The 21,315-nt window shown below is 44.3% G+C and overlaps 1 protein-coding gene across 3 annotated transcripts; it reads right to left on the reverse strand.

Annotated features, from left to right (window-relative positions):
* Positions 1–140: 140 nt before the first annotated feature.
* On the reverse strand, positions 141–19,376 carry LOC108934237 (low-density lipoprotein receptor-related protein 2). Of its 3 annotated transcripts, none has more exons than XM_018751829.2 (49): positions 18,793–19,376; positions 18,404–18,523; positions 17,943–18,173; positions 17,726–17,839; positions 17,526–17,645; positions 17,191–17,316; positions 16,705–16,908; positions 16,460–16,628; positions 16,211–16,379; positions 15,745–15,967; positions 15,535–15,657; positions 15,222–15,440; positions 14,812–15,120; positions 14,492–14,701; positions 14,206–14,418; positions 13,857–14,123; positions 13,491–13,706; positions 13,122–13,262; positions 12,782–13,048; positions 12,466–12,681; positions 11,853–12,047; positions 11,504–11,767; positions 11,186–11,401; positions 10,912–11,097; positions 10,599–10,808; positions 10,336–10,518; positions 10,025–10,240; positions 9,739–9,921; positions 9,396–9,659; positions 9,069–9,281; positions 8,778–8,963; positions 8,441–8,593; positions 8,145–8,360; positions 7,830–8,059; positions 7,088–7,217; positions 6,719–6,912; positions 6,358–6,544; positions 5,949–6,161; positions 5,669–5,852; positions 5,383–5,584; positions 5,143–5,307; positions 4,654–4,854; positions 3,633–4,185; positions 3,263–3,385; positions 2,839–2,946; positions 2,201–2,431; positions 682–979; positions 406–529; positions 141–189 (listed from the first exon to the last, which is right to left on the reverse strand). In XM_018751829.2, exons 1-49 carry the CDS (start codon positions 18,848–18,850, stop codon positions 166–168), a joined length of 9,567 nt encoding a protein of 3,188 aa, XP_018607345.2. In that variant the 5' UTR covers positions 18,851–19,376; the 3' UTR covers positions 141–165. The 3 variants fall into 3 exon arrangements, with proteins under 3 accessions (XP_018607345.2, XP_018607329.2, XP_018607320.2); XM_018751813.2 differs by having other exon boundaries at positions 8,441–8,704; XM_018751804.2 differs by having other exon boundaries at positions 8,441–8,707.
* Positions 19,377–21,315: the final 1,939 nt, after the last annotated feature.

Genomic DNA, 21,315 nt, shown 5'->3' on the forward strand with positions numbered 1-21,315 from the left:
CCCCCCCCCCCCCAAAAAAAAAAAAACAAACTGAAGCCCATGGCTTTTGTTCTTAAAGTTTACAGCACATTTGGAAAGATGATTCTGATTAAGTCATTATGACCTTCCCAAAAACCACAGTCACACCATCTTTGATTCATGCAACATTTTATTAATCAGAAAAGTTCAGGCAGTACTAGGTTGCACATCCTGCAAGAGAGGAAAAAAGAAACTCATTTTCACCATTGTGTTATTCAGTGCAGTTTATATTTCTCTATAGTATGACATTCAGTAGAACAGTGAAATTAGTATAGCTTACATCCAGGTCATTTATACTACCACATCAAGTATATGGAAGCATCCTGACATGTAGCAAGATGCTACTATAAACTAGAATTCTGATTTTCGGAGGGGGTGCAAACCCACCTCGCTGGGATCGTACAAGTCATTGGGGAAACACTGTGCATAGGACACATGTTCCTGTCTTCCTGTTACAAGCACCTGCTTCTCTGATGACTGCTCTAGTCCTCTCATTCTCAATAAAATGTCCCTGGAAGAGTCCATTAAAACAGGATAACCATGACAACTGAAGTTAAGCACAAAGATATACCATTTACTGTATGCATGGGAAGCACACTATGATACTTCAAGGTTAAGAGTTCATATGTTGTGTACTACCAGGGAGAGACTACCCACACATACCTTCTTTTGATGAAGAACACAAGGCCAGCAAAGCACACAAGTCCAAGAAGACCCAGGGCTACCAGGACCCCCATGGAGCCACTGTTCTGGTGTTGACAGAAGAGTCCACTGTATCCAGCATGGCACTCACAATGGGTGTCACCTCCCTGTCTCACACAGTATCCATGCCCATGACAGAGTTCTGCACTGCATGATTGAGAGTCCAGGTCCCGGACCAGTGGGTGGTCAGTAGGCTGGGGCTTTGGCTTTACATCTTTGGGTGCAGTGCTGGATTCTAGCCCAGACCCACTCTTAACACCTGTAAGACAAGAAATTCCTTTCAAGTTTGATTTTGCCAAAGCACCAGGATTTTATCAAGAAAGAATTAAAGCACAATTCAGCTCAGATCATACTTTAATGGTAGAACAGCAAAAAACTTGAAATGCAAGTCAGTTTTGGAACCAGCTCAAAGCTGGCTTCTTACTAGTCATGTTTCCCCTCATTCCCAAATAAGCTTATGTACCCAAGTAGCTCATACATGGTGCCACTGTCCCTCAGTTATTCCGTTGCAACAGGCGGGCAAATTCCAGGCTCCTGGTTTAGTGCTTGAGCCTTAACAGGCCCTATGAAAGCCTAGTTTACATATCGATTTTGGTAATGCTTTCCCTCCATTTTTAAAGTGGGTGCATTTCTACAACTATCAATACCTTGCTCAGAGGCATTACAGCTACAATTAAAATTTAGGTACAACACATAGGTGACAGCAAGTAGTGCTGCTGTGTCAGTGCCTGGGTGGTATGAGATGTTGGTTCAATTCCCCACTCAGTGTGGAGCTTGCATGCTCTCCCACTGTCTGCATGGGTTTCCTCCCACAGTCCAAAGACATATGGTTCAGGTTTACATGTGACAGTTCCACTGATGTATGGAGGAGTAAACCATTCTAAGTACTGTATCTAGCAGTGCTAGTCACCTTGGTTCATTCACTTGTGTTCATTGGAAGTTGCTTTGGAGAAAGTCTGCCAAATAAAGGCTTGACAATGTCTGGCCTTACAGCCAGGCCTTGTAAAGGTCCTGGCATTAGATGTCAGCCACCAAGCATTCCATCTGCTGGACAACTTTGGCTTGCTATATTGTTACTGTTCGGGTCTCTAGAAGTATAGAAAATTCCAAGACTGATTAAGTTAAATTGCTAGCAAGAAAACAAGTGTTCTGGTGGAACTTGGGGGGGGAAGCTTTTCAGAAGCAGAAATTGAACTACACCAAGTTATAGGATTGTAGGAATACAAGTGAGGTTAAAATAAAGCCTTCAGTTGGAGCTTATATTTTTTTTTTATATATATATATATATATATATATATATATATATATATATAAAATAAAAGGTATTTATACACATGGCTCATCTAATGCTGTGTAAGGTGATTTCACTTCACAGGAAAGAGCTGGAACCCTTCCACAAATCAGGAACACCTGTCCTGACTATTGACCTTTTAACCCTTACATGCCATTTGTTGAATCTGGGTACACTAGAACTACTCACAGTCTGCCTCATCTGAGCGGTCCAAACAGTCTGGAACATTGTCACAGAACCTAGCGTTGCTCAGACACTTGCGGCCATCCTGGCAGGGCTTGGTACCAGGGGGGCACTGGGGATTGGGCCCACAGCTGGCATTGAGGGGGTGATCCTGGGCACATTTACATGTTCGTCCCCCTGGGAATGGCAGACACAGCTGGCTGCAGCCCCCATTCTTAACTGCACAGTCATTGGTACCTGTGGCAATATGAAATTCAATCAGTTATCCAAAACTGATTCACATTATATTGGTGGTATACAGTCATGTTTCTCAAAAGGTGTTTGCTACAAATGTAACTTAAAGTTGCCCACATTACTGTACACACACACACACACACACACACACACACACACACACACACACACACACACAAATATCAGGTTTTGGTGTATTGTTAGAAGTGGAAAATGGTAGGAAGAAGCTACCCCACAAAAGGAATCCATGTAAAAGAATGAAAAGACCCTTTCAGAAGGCTCATGAAAAGCTGACCCTGGTTCACAAAGCTCATTGACAAAACCATAACTAGTTTTTTTGGCAGACATCCAGTGGCACCATTGACAGACCTGGAAACAAAGCAGGCCTTTTCAGGGCTCTGTGTCCTCACCTTTTTGGCTGGACTTGCCGTAAACCTTCAGCGCCACCACATCAGTCTTCACCTCGAACCACAACCGTTTGGGTGTGAAGTGATCGCTGTACCACACTTTGGTTGTGTCTGCAGGTAGGAGCCATCAAATCAAGTAATTAAGGAACTGCCTGGTATCAACTCTGATATTTGTCTCTAGGAACCACAGTTACAGTAGTCAATAGACAATTTGAGCAACTGCAGAATTTAAACACAAGTTACTGTAACTGAAAATATGCCATCTTCCACTCAAATGATTATAGCACCCTCTCCTGGCAGGTGCATCTGAAACTTGCATACATGCAGTTTCTGTTGAAGGAATGTTTGCTTGACCAGTGCAGGGTCCTGCTGGTATGCAGCCTCTCTAACATAAGGCATGAAGTATTTAATGACAACCTGACAGTACCATTGCGAGTGAGCCAGAAGAGGATGTTGTCATTGCAGTCAAATGACACAATTAGTCCAGGGCCAGTTTTGTATTCCCTGTATCTGGTGCCATCAATCTGAATGGAGCCGATGACTCCCATACCTGTAATAGAGTATTGTGAAAATTTTGAACTCTGCAGAACAAACTTGAACAGCTTTAAACACAAAAGATGCACCATCAAGGTCATGGTGCATTTCTCTTGCTTTGACCTCGGATCATTCAATACCATTCAAGAGGCGCTCATAAGGGCAGATTACATGTTTTTTAAAAAAAAATGTTTAAGACACTTCATCTACAGTAAACTACTATTGAGTTAGGCATCTATACATTTCTTGAAAGCTGAGCTTACCAGCATCTGCCCAGTAGAGCTCTGTGGCCTCACTGGAGAGGGCTAAGGAGACTGGTATCAAGGCTCTGTCCCAAACCAATATGCGATTCTGGCCATCCATAAAGGCACACTCCAGCTGGGACTGAGTCCTGCGGCCTGGCTGCCCCAAGTCAGCAAAGCAGAGCCACCCGGAAGGAGGATCAAGGGCAATGGCAATTGGTGACTGAAGGTCATCAGCAAGCAGCACTACAGTGAATGCCCCACGGCCACAGGTTGCATGCAAGCGTGGCTGCTCTTTGCTGCTCCAGTACAGGCATAACGTGACCCAGTCTACAGCCATCGCAGTCACTGAATCACCAGTTGGTAAGCGAAGAGCTGTCCCACCCCGCTGCAGACCCTCCTTGCCAAACTTAAACATGGTAACAGAGGATCGGTCCTCATCCGCCAGGAAGAGAGCACGATCTCCCAGTGCTAGGTTTACAGCTACAGCCTTGCCTACACCTGGCAGTGGCAAAGCACGGTGGGCTGGCCATTCTTCTCTCACTGGTGGGCTGCGTAGTCCCTGCAACAGGATCTAGGTGGCAAAAAGTCATCTACTTAATTCATGCAAGTCACAATTAAAAGCTTGACATTCTCATGGACAGCTGGGTACAGAGTGATGTATTATAAGATTCTCAACATGCAGAGAAAAGCCTGGAGGGTCAGTGTTATAAGTTTCATGATTGTTGTTCCAAGCTAAATTTATCAAGCAAGGTATGTTAGAAAGTGTTTAATTTGCACCTTTTATTTGAATATTGAACTTTAAATTTACATTATGAATTCAGGTGTACATACCAAATCCCATGGCTAGACAACCATGCACAAGATTAAGTCTAGAAAGGTATGTTAAGAGGCATCTTCACCAGTACATTATTCATTTGAGCCCTGGGCAACCAATACTTTGAAACTCTACCCTGCAGATAATTTGTCATTTAAGGAACATCAGCCAAAGCTTATAAGGTCAGTTTGGATAAGAAACATTCAAAACAATAACCCATCATACCTGGGTTACTCTGGTGGGTGATAACAGCATAAGGAAAGTTGAGTCAGTGGGTGGTGAGCAGGTCTTTCCATCTACAGCTAGCAGAAGGCCCACAGGACAACGACAGACTGCCACTGGACCAGGACCCAGCAGGCAGAGGTGAGAGCAGGTAAGTGCAGCACAAGGGTTGGAAATGTTGGGCTGCTGCAGGGCATGGATAATCTGCAAAGCACATGGCAGTCACAGGTCAGAGCACAAGTTTAGGATATAGTTTGCTTTTAGCCTCAAATTTGATCCATAGTATCAATGTACACTTTATACAAACAAGGTAGAAAAAATGGCTTTGCTTCCATGCCTTGTCATGTGGAAAATAGACTAGGTTCCAACAAGATACACTACCCCACTGTATATGGTCCTAAACCCCCACACACACACACACACACACACACACACACACACACACACACACACACACACACACACACACACACACGGGTGAGACCAACTCACCTTAAGTCCAAAAGGCTGCCAGAGCTGTTTCAGCACTACTTTGCGGTCCTTTCCTGTCTTTTTGTGGGCACTTTGGATAGTCCACCTCTTGGCATCAGACCAAAACATTCTGTCACTGAAAACCCCCACAGAAAAGGGGCTGGGTGTTTCAAACAGCTGCAGAAGCTTTGAGGGGAAAAACCCATTAGTAAGTTTGTGATTACATTCCAACAATAGTTAACCTCATCCACTCAGCCATACCATTATGTCACCACCATCTAGTGAGATCGAGCCAATGCACTTCAGCTTTTCATCAGTCCAGTATATCCGTTCATCAAGCACGTCAACTGTCAGGCCGCCAGGCCAGTTGACTCCGTTATTGAGCAAGATTTTCCTCTCGGAGCCATCCAACCCAGAACGTTCAATCTGTGGCATATTGCCAAACTCTGACCAGAACATCAATCTGGGAAGGGGAAGAAAAAAATTTAGCCACTAGAATTAAAGTTTCCTGGATATACTTTCATTAAAGGCAGAACATAACCGCTACCCTTTGAGAGGAAAGACCACCAAGGAACGTGGTTGCACCAGGTCTTCATCCAGAACCACTATACTATCCTGAGGCTTCTTAGCACCACCGTCCAGCTGGATGACAGAAATCTGACTTGCCATGCCATCAATCCAGTAAAGGTTCCGAGCTACCCAGTCAACAGCAATACAGTCTGCCTTGATGCCTGGATACAGAGGAACCCAGAATGCACATTCAAAACACCTTCTCTGTGAAATTAACTCAGGAGCAAGATGTTCAGGTCTTGCATAGCATAGCTCACCTTTAACTACAGTTCCCTTGTTCTGCTTATCCAGGGAGATCCACCTTATGCTTTCTTCCTCTAAGCTTACCCAGAATGCCTTCTGCTCTTTCCAGTCATAGTCTATTGAGAAGACTGGTTTGCTATCAGAAGAGAAGAGGATATCCCGATTCCCACTCTGGAGTCGGATGAGCAGGAGTTCATGGCGAAGAGAGGCCAGGAGAAAAGGTTCCTCTGGAAAATCAGAAGTTACAATCAATTACAAGAGCCATTACTGACAATAAGGCAGTACCCTATAGCTCAGATTCACTGCAGAATCTCTAGTACTAGTTAAAATTTTAAGGGGGACTTATACCATCTACTTACCCCACCCCTTTAAAGATACTAAATGTAAAGAAAGCATCAAGTTGAGGTTCTGAAGTACTAGTACCTTTAGGTTTACAGGTATGGCCATCTGGCTCCAAAAGATATCCTGGGTGACAGAGACACATGTAGGAGCCCCGCATGTTGAGGCAGGCATGACTGCAAGCTGCCATGTAGGGCTCGCTGCACTCATCGATATCTGTGCAGGACAGACTGTCACTCTGGAGGCGGAAGCCAGGATCACATCTGCAGCGCTATGAAGGGGAAAGGCAGCCACACACAAACCTTTGACTTCAAAGCCAAGCATATACCCCTGACCTCCAGCAAGAAGTCCAGATCTGAGACCAACAGGCAATTGGTATGAACAGTCTGCAAAGCAGGAATCTGATTGTTTGGTACTCATGTACTAGACAACAGAAGCTACCTACTGTGCCATGAGGTGTGCTGAAGCAGTGTTGGCCACAAGGAGGGTGGTTTGGACTCCAACAAGTATCTGTGAGGCAGGTCACCCCTTCATCTGAACCATCAAGACAGTTTGTTACCCCATTACACACAAGGCTGATGTCCAAGCACTCTTCAGTCATGCACTGGAACTGATGGGGGGCACACTTCACCCGGCCACCTGGTGACAAAGACCTCAGCTTAGGCAAGACATGGTGTAGAGTACTGCTTTCAGGTATACTAGACCCTTGTGTTCATACTTTCCTGTGTGAAGCAGCCATCTATACAAAATTTGGAAAAATGAACTGATACATGAGCAAAGCTGCATAAACAAAAAACCTCACTTCAGGACTTACAGCCAGCCTCATCACTGCCATCACCACAATCCTTCATGTGGTCACACCGCCAAGTGGCAGGGATACACTGGGTCTTAGATGCACATGACCACTGGAAGTCTCCACACTTCATCAGGGAAACCTTGCAGTTCTGAAACCATATTAGGAAGTATATAGATTAAAAATGAGACCAAACAGGGCAAGTTACTGAAGAGTAGCTTTGTGCAACAGTGAATTTGCAATTTTGGCCAAGTCTATTTTGATTTAAGTTACACTACATTTAGCAGATGCTCTTCTCCAAAGCAGTTTACAATTTACCCATTTATACAGATTGGTAGTTTTACTGGTGTAAAATGGGGCAAGTACCTTGTGCAAAAGGCATTATAGCTAGAGGTAAAAAACACAGACCTGCAACCTTTTTTTGGGGGGGGGGGGCAGCAGCTCCAACTATGGATTCCTCCTTAGTGCCATAAAAGTACCCAGTAATTTTCTAGTTAAATTAACTTGCTTGGATTTTGCTTATTTTAGACATCTTGCACACAGAGGGAAAACTTGGCATGAAGGGAATTCAATTTTTATATCTGGACTAAGTTCAGGCAAAATGAAGTTTATGGAGGACTGAAGACAGCTAGTACTTGCTGACCCATCACAACCTTTTGTTTTGAGTGTCACTTATTGCCATCTTGGCAATTTCTAATCAGAAGTTCTAGTAAGAGGGTACAGGACCATCTCAAGTCAAAGCCTGAGAACTGGGATACTTTACCTCTTCATCTGCCCCACCCTGGCAGTCTTCCTCACCATCACACAGCCACTGCTCCAGCAGACATTCATGGCTGTATGGGCAATGGCGCTGAGAGGGGCAATGTGGGGGCTTAGTACAGCCCTCCTCATCTGAGTGGTCACGACAGTCCACAAAGCCATCACAACGCATGCTTTCCTCCACACACTGGCCACTGCGGCAACGGAATGCCCTCCAGCCACATTCTTCTGCCACTATAAAGTAGCAAGGCAACCACACAATGAAAGCAAGCATTAGGAAAGGCCCCTTACAGTGGTAGGCTGAGATTATATCACTTACCACAATTCAATTCATCAGTGCCATCTGAACAGTCTTTCTCTCCATCGCAGAGAAATGTCTCAGGGATACAGCGGGTCTTATTGTCACAGTAATGGGCACAGCTCTTGCTTGGCCTCCAGCAATCCATTTCATCAGACTGGTCTTGGCACTGTGCAATGCCATCACACACCTGTCCCATGTCAATGCACTTCTTCCCATGGGCACACTGAAACTGCCCTGAAGGGTACCACATATGGCATTAGCAAAGTAGAATATTAAGTGAAGAGGTACTAATGTGCTATAAAGCTCTGCCCCACCTGTCTGACACTGTAGGACACAGTCTTCCTCATCTGAGCCATCCTTGCAGTCCAGCTCTCCATCACACAGATGGCTGTACAGGACACACTCACTGCCATCACGGCAAGGTCGTGAGCCCATGCGGCACTTCAGGGGCACGGCCTTGGATGCTGCTACAGTTGCAGTGGGACAGCCAAATTCATCTGAGCCATCATGGCAGTCAAAGTGGCCATCACATAATAAAGTCCTCTTGATGCATGTTCTTCTGTCTTTACACAGAAAGTCTGCTAGATAAAAGGACATCACTTCAGACATAATACTTACTTGAGTTGTCCATAACTGAGGATTTGCTTTTACCTGGATCTGGGCATGCCTCAAGGCAAGAGCTTTCATCTGAGCCATCTGGACAATCCACTTTTCCATCACACAACTGTTTTTGAGAGATGCAGACAGAGGTCCCTTGACACAAGACTGAAGGGCTGTTACACAGGGATATTTCTGGCTTGGCAGGTACAGGAGGTGAAACTAATATTTCAGGATTACCTGAAGAGACAAACATGAAATGACCATCTTGCACTTGGGCTTTAATATTCAGAAGCTGTATTGAAGATAAGCAATGAATACCAGTTCAAGAGAACATTGACTTACAGCCTTCTTCATCAGTGCCATCCAGACAGTCCTTCTCGCCATCACAGATGAAGGACTCTGGGATACAGCGGGTCTTGTTGTCACAACGATGAGCACAGCTCTTTGTTGGCTTCCAGCAGTCCATTTCATCAGAACGGTCCTGACATTGTGCTATCCCATCACACACCTTCCCCAGATCAATACACTTCCTCCCATGGGTACACTGAAATTGCCCTGCAGGGTGTGATGCGTTAGTATATTTCTGGCTCATCTTTGTACTGAAACCTATTCAGTTCTGAGCTGAATTAGAAACTGGATAGCAGCATCCACAATAGCAAACTGCCTCACCTGCCTGGCACTCTAGGACACAGTCTTCCTCATCTGAGCCATCCTTGCAGTCCAACTCGCCATCACACAGATGGCTGTACAGGACACACTCACTGCCATCTCGGCAAAGCTGGGAGCCCATGCGGCACCACAGAGGTGTGACTTTTGACATCATAGTCACTTCAGAACAGCCCTGCTCATCTGACCCATCAAAGCAATGAGAATGGCCATCACATACCAGTGTGTGCTTTATACATGTCTGCCTATCTGTGCAGAGGAAGTCACCTGGGAGAAAGGAGCCATGTCAGTCTAGACACATTAACTGTGTAAAAGGTTCCCTAGTGTGTGTGTGGGGTGGTGTTACCTGGATTTACACAGGCCTTAAGACATGAGGCTTCATCTGACCCATCTGGACAGTCCAGTTTCCCATCACACAGCTGTTTCCGAGTGATACACAGAGAGGTCCCTTGGCACATAACTGAGGGGCTATTACATTTAAACATTGCTGGGTTGACTGATAGAGTAGGCACCAAAATTCCATGAGTTCCTAAGTACAAAATAAAGGACACTGATCAAATTTGACTTTTCCTATCAAAACCATTTCCAAGTGCATAAATTACCATTTACAGTCGTCTGAATCAAGGACTCACCACAGCCCTCTTCATCAGTACCATCCAGACAGTCCTTTTCTCCATCACAGTGGAAAGACTCTGGGATACAGTGGGTTTTGTTGTCACAACGATAAGCACAGCTCTTTGTTGGCTTCCAGCAGTCCATTTCATCAGAACGATCTTGACACTGTGCCACCCCATCACAGACATGCCTCATGTCTATGCACTTCTTGCCATGGGCACACTGAAACTGCCCTAATGGATATGACCAGAGCACAACAGTGCTGTCAAAACCTGCAATGTCTAGACATTGCATTGTTACCTGCTACCATTTGCCAAACCCTACCTACCTGTCTGGCATTTTAGAACACACTCATCCTCATCAGATCCATCTCTGCAATCTAGCTCTCCATCACACAGGTGGCTGTACAGGACACATTCTCTGCCATCCCGGCAAGGTCGGAAACCCACTCGACACTTTAGGGGTGCTGCCACCAGAATGTCCACTGCTGAGGCATCAGCGCTGTCAAAAGCTGAATGACAATCACCCATAAAGAACCTCAGATCTACAGTAGTGATGTTTTCATTACTCAATGAAAAATTCTAGACTCACAGCAATTCCTCTCATCCGAGCCATCCTGGCAGTCTGGTGTCCCATCACAATACTGGTGACTTGCTAAACACCTGGTCCCATGGTCACAGTACAGAATACAGAAAGGGGGCTCCAAACAGTTGGTTTCATCTGAACCATCTGGGCATTGGATGTGTCCATCGCATTTCAGGTTCCTTGAAATACAACTCTGACCATCCTTGCACATGAAATCTGCAAGAATCAGTTTTTCAAGAACTTCAGATAAAGAATGGCCTGAACACAAGCAATACAGTAGTGGAGATGCTCCCCAAACTGTGTAGGGAACAATTCCTACCTGTGTCTGCACACTGCCTTAAGCAGACTTCATCAGACCCATCTGGACAGTCTGGTTTTCCATCACATAGCTGCTTTTTAGATATGCACAAGTGTACCCCTTGACACATCACCAAGGGATGGTTACAAGTGAAAGTCACCTTTGTGACTGTGAGGGAAGAACCAGATGTAGGATTCATAACCAAGTCTGCAAGATAAGATTCATAAATCAGTTGGTTGTTTTTATGTATAGGGTTGGATACTGACATTGAAGGGAAACAAAAATCCTGACTCACCACAGCTTGCTTCATCTGTGGCATCCAAGCAGTCCTCCTTTCCATCACAGCGGAAATCCTCTGGGATACAGCGGGTCTTGTCGTCACACTCATAAGCACAGTTCTTTGATTGCTTCTGGCAGTCTAGTTCATCAGAGTGGTCCTGGCACTGTGCTATCCCATCACATAGCAGCCTCACATCAATGCAGGTCTTCCCATGTGTGCACTGAAACTGTCCTGATGAGTACAGCAGACCACAAGCACACATCATGCTTTGCAATCTTCATATTCGTCTACATTATGAACCTCCTCAGGTGGCCTGCTTCCTAGTCATCTCACCTGTCTGACACTGCAGGCTGCACTCATCTTCATCAGAACCATCTTTGCAATCCACTTCTCCATCACACAAATGACTGTACATAACGCATTCGCTGCCATCCCGACAAGGTCTCGAGTCCATGCGGCACTTCAAGGGCCTAACATTTAGGACCTTCACAGCCTCCGTAGGACAGCCCAGCTCATCTGAACCATCAAAGCAATTGAAGTGGCCATCACACACCATGGTCTCCTTGACACAACGCTGTTTGTCTTTGCATAGGAAGTCTGCTGGGTAACAAGAGGGACCTTTTAGTTTAGGTGACTGCAAATCACTAGACAGTTTATATAGTCACGGGCTTTCCTTAGTTACCTGAACCTGCACATGTTTTAAGACAAGAGGCCTCATCTGAACCATCAGGACAGTCCAGCTTCCCATCACACAACTGTCTCTGGTTGATGCACAAAGTTGTTCCAAGACACATGACTGAGGGGCTGACACACGCCAAAGGCACTTCTATAGGAACGGGAACTGAAGGACTGATTGAAGCTGAATGAGGTACATTATCTGTAAAGTGACAGGTTGATCAAAGATGTTCATTATGCTTTCACCAGGCATTCCCCTTAAGCACTCATCCCAAATAGTAATTTGCTACCAAGGTTCACAAAATGTGAACCTGCTTTACTTCAATCAAAATAGCAAATTGAGTGCCAAGTGTTAAGACTAGCAGTTGCTGCCAAAACAAAGCCCATTTCCTGGTGATGAGACTAAGCTTTTCCAACACTGTTGGTCTTTGATAGTACTGAAGAGTTTACTATTCAGCATATTCTAGAAATGTAACTGATTAAGGATACAAGAGCTCTGTATTTCATGTCACACAATAGAAGCAAGGTGGTAAGCTGCTGCTTCAAATTATTTAAGTCTCTACCACACCTCTAACAACTAAGGAGATCATCCATTACAGAGTCTCAGATAAAGCACTCACCACAGTTTGCTTCATCTGTGCCATCCAAACAGTCCCTTTCTCCATCACATTGAAATGTCTCCGGAATACATCGGGTCTTGTTATCACAGCGATGGGCACAGTTCTTAGTTGGTTTCCAACAGTTCATTTCATCAGACTGGTCCTGGCAATGTGCCACTCCATCGCAAACCTGATCTACATCAATGCACTTCCTTCCATGAGCACACTGAAACTGCCCTAAAGGGTACAAAGTATAAATAAGGAGCATGGCCAACTTACTCTACAGCACATACTGAACAATGCAAGTTGCTCCCTGACATTGGCAGTCAAATTTTACCTGTCTGGCACTGTAGGATACAGTCATCCTCATCAGACCCATCCTTGCAGTCAAGCTCCCCATCACACAAATGACTGTCAAGAATACATTCGCTGCCATCTCTGCAAAGTCTGAAACCTAGTCGGCACTTCAGAGGCATGGCATTCAACACCGTTGGTGCCATAGTGGGACAGCCAGCCTCATCTGACCCATCATAACAATGAGTGTGGCCATCACACACCAGTCTCTCCTTGATACAATTCCGTCCATCTTTGCACAAGAATTCACCTGGGTGAGAGGTCCATGGAAGATTAGAAGTGTAGCAGTCACATTTGAATTACACATTAAGGAATATTGTTACCTGGGTCTTTACATGTTTTAAGACAGGATGTCTCATCCGATCCATCTGGACAATCCAGCTTCCCATCACACAACTGTTGCTGGCTGATGCACAGAGAGGTCCCTTGGCACATGACTGATGGACCATTACATATTGTTGTTTCTAGGACAGCAGATAAAGGGGAGACTAAAGCTGAGCACATAACTGATATTAAATTCTACAACTACTGATTTGGTTGTAAAGAGGCTTCAACAGAAATCACTAATTGCATGTCCAAACTAGGGTTGCAGAGGTCAATATCCTGTATACACATGGCATTATGTGGAATTCAGAACACTTCTTGGCAGAGGTTAATTTACAACTAGATTTTCTAGTGAGATGAAGACTCACCACAGCCTTCTTCATCAGTGCCATCCAGACAGTCCTTGTCTCCATCACAGATGAAGGACTCTGGGATACAGCGAGTCTCGTTGTCACAGCGATGGGCACAGCTCTTGCTTGGCCTCCAGCAGTCCATTTCGTCAGACCGGTCCTGACACTGTGCTACCCCATCACACACTTCCCTTAGATCAATACACTTCCTCCCATGGGTACACTGGAACTGGCCTAAAAGAACAACACCATACCACAAGGTCAATCACATTTCAAACTTAATGGGGAAGTTACTGAAAATGCAGGAGTCTGAAACAAGGGAAGGAAGGGCACTACATTAAAAAGAACCAAATTCCCCACTTTTACAGGGGGAAAGTTCCCTACCTGTCTGGCACTGTAGAACACAGTCATCCTCATCAGATCCATCCTTGCAGTCTAGTGCGCCATCACAGAAGTGATGGTAGAGGACACATTCACTGCCATCCCGGCACAGTCGGGAACCCATGCGGCACCGCAAGGGTGTAGCATCCGATACCCTCACTGCCATGGTGGGGCAACCCACCTCATCAGAACCATCATAACAGTGGGAGTGACCATCACACACCATACTGTCCCTTATACATGTCCGTCTATCTTTGCACAGAAAGTCAGCTGGAAGAAGTGAGTGGCAGTGGGCAGTTAGACACATTACACAAGGCATGAATTATACACCAATTACATCTCCCATGGTTACCTGGGTTTACACAGGCCTCAAGACAAGATTCCTCATCTGACCCATCTGGACAGTCCAGCTTCCCATCACACATTTGTGTTTGGAAGATACATAAGTATGTCCCATTACATAAATATGAGGGACTGTTACAGCTCATTGTCTGGGTAGATGCTTCAGTGGCAGATGTTCCATGAAGCACAGATGAAACTGCATAAGCTGGTATTGTATCCAGCTCTGTAGAGAAGAGAAATATTTAAAGGTGGCATGTCACTGTTTTTAAGCACACACTTAGCTGTTTGACACTGACCTTGTTCCATAGGATTGAGCACAACCAGCCCAACAACGCCACTTTCCACTGGGACACTTCTCACACGCCTGCCATTTCTACGATCCCACAATGTGATGACATCAGAAAGGAGGGACACCAAAAAGGGCTCTTGAGCAGCCATTATTGACCCAGTTACATTCCATGTAACAGACAAATACTTCCTCTTCAGAAGACTAATCACCTGTAGGCCTGAACAGAAAGTTCCTGCTATGTAATTATAGACTAGTGGGGGGGAACCCCCACCACAGAAGTTCAGGACTGTATGATCAGTAAGTTAATGAAGTTTGACATATACTAACCACCCATGTTCCAGAAGAAGCTGTTGGCCTTCCTGTCCAAGGCTAGGTGACAGTCTTTACCCTGAAAGACTAAGACTTTCTCTGCAATTCCACCAGATAGTCTTACTTCAAAGATCTGCCCATTCTCTAGCCAGTAGAGTTTGCCTCTTTGCCAGTCAATAAACAAATCATTGATTTCATTGCTTGTGAGATACAGCTGTTTGGAGGAACCACTGCCATCATGGGCAACTCCTGTAACACCTATACTCTGCCCATCACAGGACAACCAGTAGAGGTTCCCAAAGCGAGGGTCAACTCTGACTGTACAAACTGAAAGAGGCAGAACAAAAGTTTAGACTGCACCAATTCATTACAGTTGAAGGAATGAATCTTCAACTCCATTCATCAAGAATTCAGTAGAAAATTCTTACCTTGGTTTAGCACTGGTATGTATACAGACTGGTTCTGGTAAAGGCTTTTTGCCTTTACATGGCCTGTACCATTGGCCCAGAAAACCCATTCCCACTTATAGTCTATGTCAAAGGACTGAATATCTTCATCTGTTGTTAAGATCAAATCCTTCACAAGATCTTTTTCTTTAAACTCCACAGTATACAGACTTGTAGATGTTGCATAAGCAATTTTAATATCTGTAAAACAAGGATTAAGAGAATACAAAGGCTTTCAGTAAACCTGCTAGAGAAGCAGGTGAGTTTACAGATAGACACAAGTAGTAGTGCATACTTTGACAGTCTCCAGAAGGAGTGAGGACTTTGCCATCAGGGCAGGTGCAAGTATAGCCTAGTGGATTCTCCAGGGAAGGCAGACACAGTCTGCAGGAGGCTTTAATACATGGTGATGCCAACCCTTATGTAAAGAACAAGAGGTTAATTCCAACTAGCACCATACTAAACCTTGAGCATTTTACACTAAAAACCAAGTCATTAAGGGAACCTTGAGCCTGTTGCGTTTCATGCAGCACTGCAAGCAAGGGTAGTGTGGACCTCAGAACTAGTATCTTTTGACTGGGCTGAAATTGGGGAGCACGCCACAGCTGTCTTGTGTCAGACCAGTAGAACCATTCCCCAAAAACTGCCAGACCCAGCACTGTCCTCTCGGTGAAGAAGCCACAAAAGGTATGGCGTCCAGTCCCATCCACCCTCACTGCCTCAATGCACTGAAGAGAGAGCAAATGCATCTGAATGCACCAAAAATTATACTGCATTTCATTGTGCCTAAATAGTCAGTTTTACATTGACTGTACAGTGTCTATTAGTGTCATACTTGACAGACCATTTAACAGCTAGAACAGTGAGCTTTTAATGGTGGTGAACATACAAGCATATCCTACTGTGTTTAAAGATCAGTTATCAATATCTAAACAACCCCCAAGTTCATGTGTACACAAGTTCTACCACACCTTTTTGTAATCACTAATCCAGTACAGTTGACGTGTAGGAACAGCCAGAGTCAATCCCCGTGGCTGCTGCACTGTGGTCACCACCAGTGTGATCCTCTTAGACCCATCCATCCCAGCCTTCTCAATGCTTGTCCCACCATCTCTTCTTTCATTAATCCAGAACATAACACTTCAAAAGAAGAAGTGTATGTCAAATCTGATCACATTCAAGGTCTTGGGATAAAGGATTTAAGTTACTAAAAGTCAAACCTTTCAGTGGGCAGAAGAACCAGGTCTCCAGGGTTAATATTCTTTGCCAATACAGTGGCAAAACCATTCCCATCAACCATCCCTACTTGGATGGATTTTGCCTTCTTATTGGACCAGTAAATTTGCCCTGAGAGCCAATCACAGGCTATACTTTTAACTCCAAGCATCCCTAGCATAGAAAAGAACTGAAATTAATGAAGATGCCTTACATTTCTAAAAGTGTTAAGCTCATCAATATAACATACCAGAATAGAGGACCGTGCTTGACTTGTTCTCCAGCTTAATAATATTCCCTTTGTCATCAGCCAAGTAGTAAAGATTTCTCCGCAAGTCAAAAGCCAGGGCCACCACATTATTGTTAAGGGAGCTGAGAACTTTATATTTTCCTGTCATTGAGTTCAGGAACAGAATATCTTTATTCCTTGATGTTAAAATCATGGGGAGGTTTTCTGGGAAGAGATTCAAAATGAGAACATTTTGAGAACAGCCTGCAAAGGTAGACTCAACTTGAACAAAATGTCAATGTGCTGCTTAAATACTTCAGGTTACTCCAGTACAGTAACCAATTCAAGCAGACAAATTTGATGCATGCTAGGTCAACCTCACCTATGAATTGCCTCATTTAATATCACTAAACCAGCCAGTTTAGTCTTAGCATACAGCCCACTGCAAGACATACTGACAGGTGACATTCCCTGGTCCAACTGTCACCAGCACTTTGATCATGGTACCTTCAGTCCAGCAGGTGGTGTTCCTTACAAGGTGAAAGCCTTCAGCACAACGGCAAATAAAAGAGCCAGGGATGTTCTCACAGAGCTGCAGGCATGGTCCATTAGGACCTGCACATTCATCAATATCTTGGGGGCAGAGTAAGGCAAAGAAATAAGTGAATAAGTGTTAGAGTGGAGAACAGGAATATACATTGTAGCCTTGTGAAGTATTTTGATGCTTGACTCCATTAAGCCTATCCAGTGCAGTCATCCAGAGCTCATAACTGTGGATTGATCATTAGCAGCTGAAGTCTAATGTCATGTGATCCAGCCAGAGGAAAGAAATGGCAACATACCTTCACAGGTTGTTCCATTGGGAGAGAGCTTCCAGCCATGAGGGCAGGAGCAGGAGGCCCCCCAGGTTGCATCTGTGCACGTGTGACTGCAGCCACCATTACCCTGCGAACATTTACGGCCTAAAGAGGGAATAGAATATTCCTTGTGAATAGATGCAGCAACCTCAATACTTGTTTGATTGTCAGATTATCTCATATACCACAGGTTGCAGGTTCATCGCTCCCATCTGAGCACTGGGCCTTTCCATCACACCGTTGGGCTGCTGACAAACACACACCACTGGGACAGCGGACACTGGAAGTGCCACACAAACCTGTAGCAGGGATTGATTTTAGAGACACAGAAGCGCAGTTTTATAATAGATTCCAGTTCACCACTGCACATGAGCCAAAAATGCTTCTCCCATTAGTTCTCACCACAATCATCTTCATCAGAGTTGTCCATGCAGTCATTTTTTCCATCACACACATAACTGGGGAGAATACACATCTTGTTTCGGCACTGCCAGTCTCCTGGGAGGCAGCCTATAGAGCCACCACACTCAGCCTCATCAGAACGGTCACTGCATTGTGGCTGGCCATCACAGACCAGGGAGCGGTTCACACAACCGGAGCCATCCCTGCACGTGTACTGCCCCAACAAGCAAGCTAGGAGAGAAAAAAAAAACCCCACACAGCAGTGACTCACAAGAAAACTTCACACTTCCGCATGTCACAGCATTCATTTAAAAATAACTGACAACAAAAATCTAACACCACTTTTAAACATGAGAAAGACCTTATAAACAGGTGATGACTACTGCTATGCGTGTACATGTGATACATGTACTCTGACTAAGAGTTTTACTAGATTAACTACAGACATGTGGGACAGATACCGCAATCCATTTCATCAGAGCCGCCCAGACAGTCTCCTGTGCCATCACAGTGCCAGGCCTTCGCAATGCACGCGCCATCATCACACTGCCACTCATCTGGGCCACAGTTTTGACTCAAACCTGCAGCATTAACAGGAAAAAAAAAAAAAAAAAAAAAAAAACAAAAAACAAAAATCATATCCAGTTATAGCGCTGAGCATACAAAACAAACAATATATGTATTATAGCACCCTGTTTGCTGTTCTTGTTTACATCAGGACCCACTACTCCCCAGAGAGCCTTTTCCCTACAAAATTTTGCCCCAGCTAAAGCTTTACTTAATAACCCCTAATTAGCAACATACTGTAAACAGAACTCAGGGAGGAGGGAAAGAGGGAAAAAAGCTTTACCTAACAAATACCCCAAAGTACACAACGTCACTATAAACCGTAACCGCAGAAAATTCATGACTGCGTCTTTACTGCATTTCAGTCACGATACCAGAGTCTGCTGAAACGGTGCTTTATAAATCCTCGCGGCTCTCGTTAAGGTTTAATTGTACCACGTGACCCATCGGCGCAAATCACGAGGTGTCGGCGGCAGCGCAACGTCGGTGCAGTGGCGATTGCCAACGTTTTAGCAAAGTTACGCATTATTTACATTATATCTAAAAGTCAGCGGCCGTTCATTATATTAATTAAAGCTACAGTTGGGATGACATAACATCGTAAAATGTTAAATCAATTATCGTAACGGTCAGTGTAAGCAGCCTTGGGAGGTGTCAGAAAGAGGAACATTTATTAAGTTAGCTCATCACTCCCGAGCTGCGTGTCGACTCCACATGTTCTCTCTATGTTCAGAACCCAGACATGTGTCGTGTAATTATTCTGCTCGTGGGTCAAGTATCACAAGGAGTTAAGAGGAGTATAACTTTTAATAAGCAATGAGAACATCGCGAATCATGCAGCAATCAGTATTTTGTCTCGCGCTTTCCCTGCGCTTCCGCCAATACTAGTCTACAGACATCGCTAATTGAACATTGAACGTTGTATAGCGATCAGACATTAATAATCGCTTATTACAACACGTACAGAAAAAACCACAAACAAACCGCTTCGTGCTGTGTTACCTGAAAATCGCGCAATGATCGCTTTGCTGCCGAGTGTGTATAATTCCTCTTCACCTTAGTTTTGAATAATCTTCTATTATTGAAACTCTTGAAATTAGGCGCGTTTCAACCGTCGATACATAATAATAATGATAAAACAAGTTACTTAGGAAATTATTTGCACCCATTAATGATGCCATGGACGGATCGTGGAGCACTATATATACATTTTACTCCATCATGTTTTTTTCCGAGGTGATTTACAATAATAATCCACCTACAGTTGTTTACTCATTTATATAGCTGGTTAATGTACCTTTTATCTTAAATGTAGTAGCTACAAGCAGAAGGGGGATTCGAACCTGTGACCTTTGGGCCTAAAGGTGGTAGCGCTTACCGCTGAGCTACCACAGGGGCCCTGTTACTCTTATAATTAATTCTTTTATTAACATAACAGGTAATATGCTACACATTTTTTTTTGAAACTGGGGACTGCTGGTTGTCTGACATAACCAGTAAATTCGGAATATTTTCTGGTGCTTTAAACGAAAAAAACGTCTTATGAGTTTTGGAATTTTAATGTTCCACTTTTCTCATTGTTCTGCCAAATGCCATGGTTTTGCACTTCTTAGAATGGATACAAAGTACATTGTTGTGTTTACCTTCTGCAAGTACTCCTTAAATTATATGTAGTAGCCTATACGTTTAAATTAATTTCATGAAGAACATCTTCTTTACCTTGGCAATACAATTCCAGGCTCTCTATAGTTTACAAATATGTTAGAGAATCTTCATTAATACTTGAAATGATGACAAGTTAAGGTAGTCACTTCAGGGAAGCTGCAGATGAAGCAGTAATTATATTTCAGAATTATGACATTAATTCAGAAAACTTTTAAAGTAGGTGTTAGTTCCAAAGTGTTGATCGTGTTCCAAGTACTGAATATTTCAAAACCTTTTAGGATCTGATGCTTTCTAGAATGTTTTGGTACTTTCTAGAATGTTATGGTGCCCTCTAGAATCTTTCAGTGGCTGTAAAGTATCAAACTAAAACTAACAGTCTAGAATATATATCCACACACACACCATCTGAACCGCTTATTCCAAGCAGGGTCGCAGGGAGCCGGAGCCTAACCCGGCAACACACGGCGTAAGGCTGGAGGGGGAGGGGACACACCCAGGACAGGACGCTAGCCCGTCGCAAGGCACCCCAAGTGGGACTCGAACCCCAGACCCACCAGAGAGCAGGACCCAGTCCAACCCACTGTGCCACCGTGCCCCCCTCTGTCTAGAATATGTAATGGTATTTTTTTTTTTTTTAATCAGTAAACTTTACCTAATCATAATCAATGCAAAAATTGACATAACTAAGAATTTTTAAAACTTTTGTTGTGTGTGAGGAATTACATCTGACATAAACCCCATAAGAATGTAGAAGGTGCACTTCCTTGAAGGAGCTGCCTTTTACTTCAAAGGAAAATGCTTTATTATAGAACACAGATTTGCAGCCTTAATCCATTTGCTGTTTAAGACCTAGGAGGGACCACTAATATCTTGAGCAGAGAAATTGTACTGGTAAATCTGTTCATCTGTATAAATTAATTTGTTTAATTTAGTTTGTCACTGGTGGTGCAGTGGGTTGGACCAGGTTCTGCTTTCTGGTGGGTCTGGGGGTTTGAGTCCCACTGGGGGTGCCTTGCGGTGGACTGGTGTCCCGTCCTGGGTGTGTCTTCTCCCTCTCTGGCTTTATGCCCTGTGTTGCCGGGTAGGCTCCGGTTCCCTGCGACCCCATAGGGGACAAGCGGTTCAGAAAGTGTGTGTGTAG

This window comes from Scleropages formosus, chromosome 6 (assembly GCF_900964775.1).
Source record: "Scleropages formosus chromosome 6, fSclFor1.1, whole genome shotgun sequence".
Lineage (NCBI taxonomy): Eukaryota > Metazoa > Chordata > Actinopteri > Osteoglossiformes > Osteoglossidae > Scleropages > Scleropages formosus.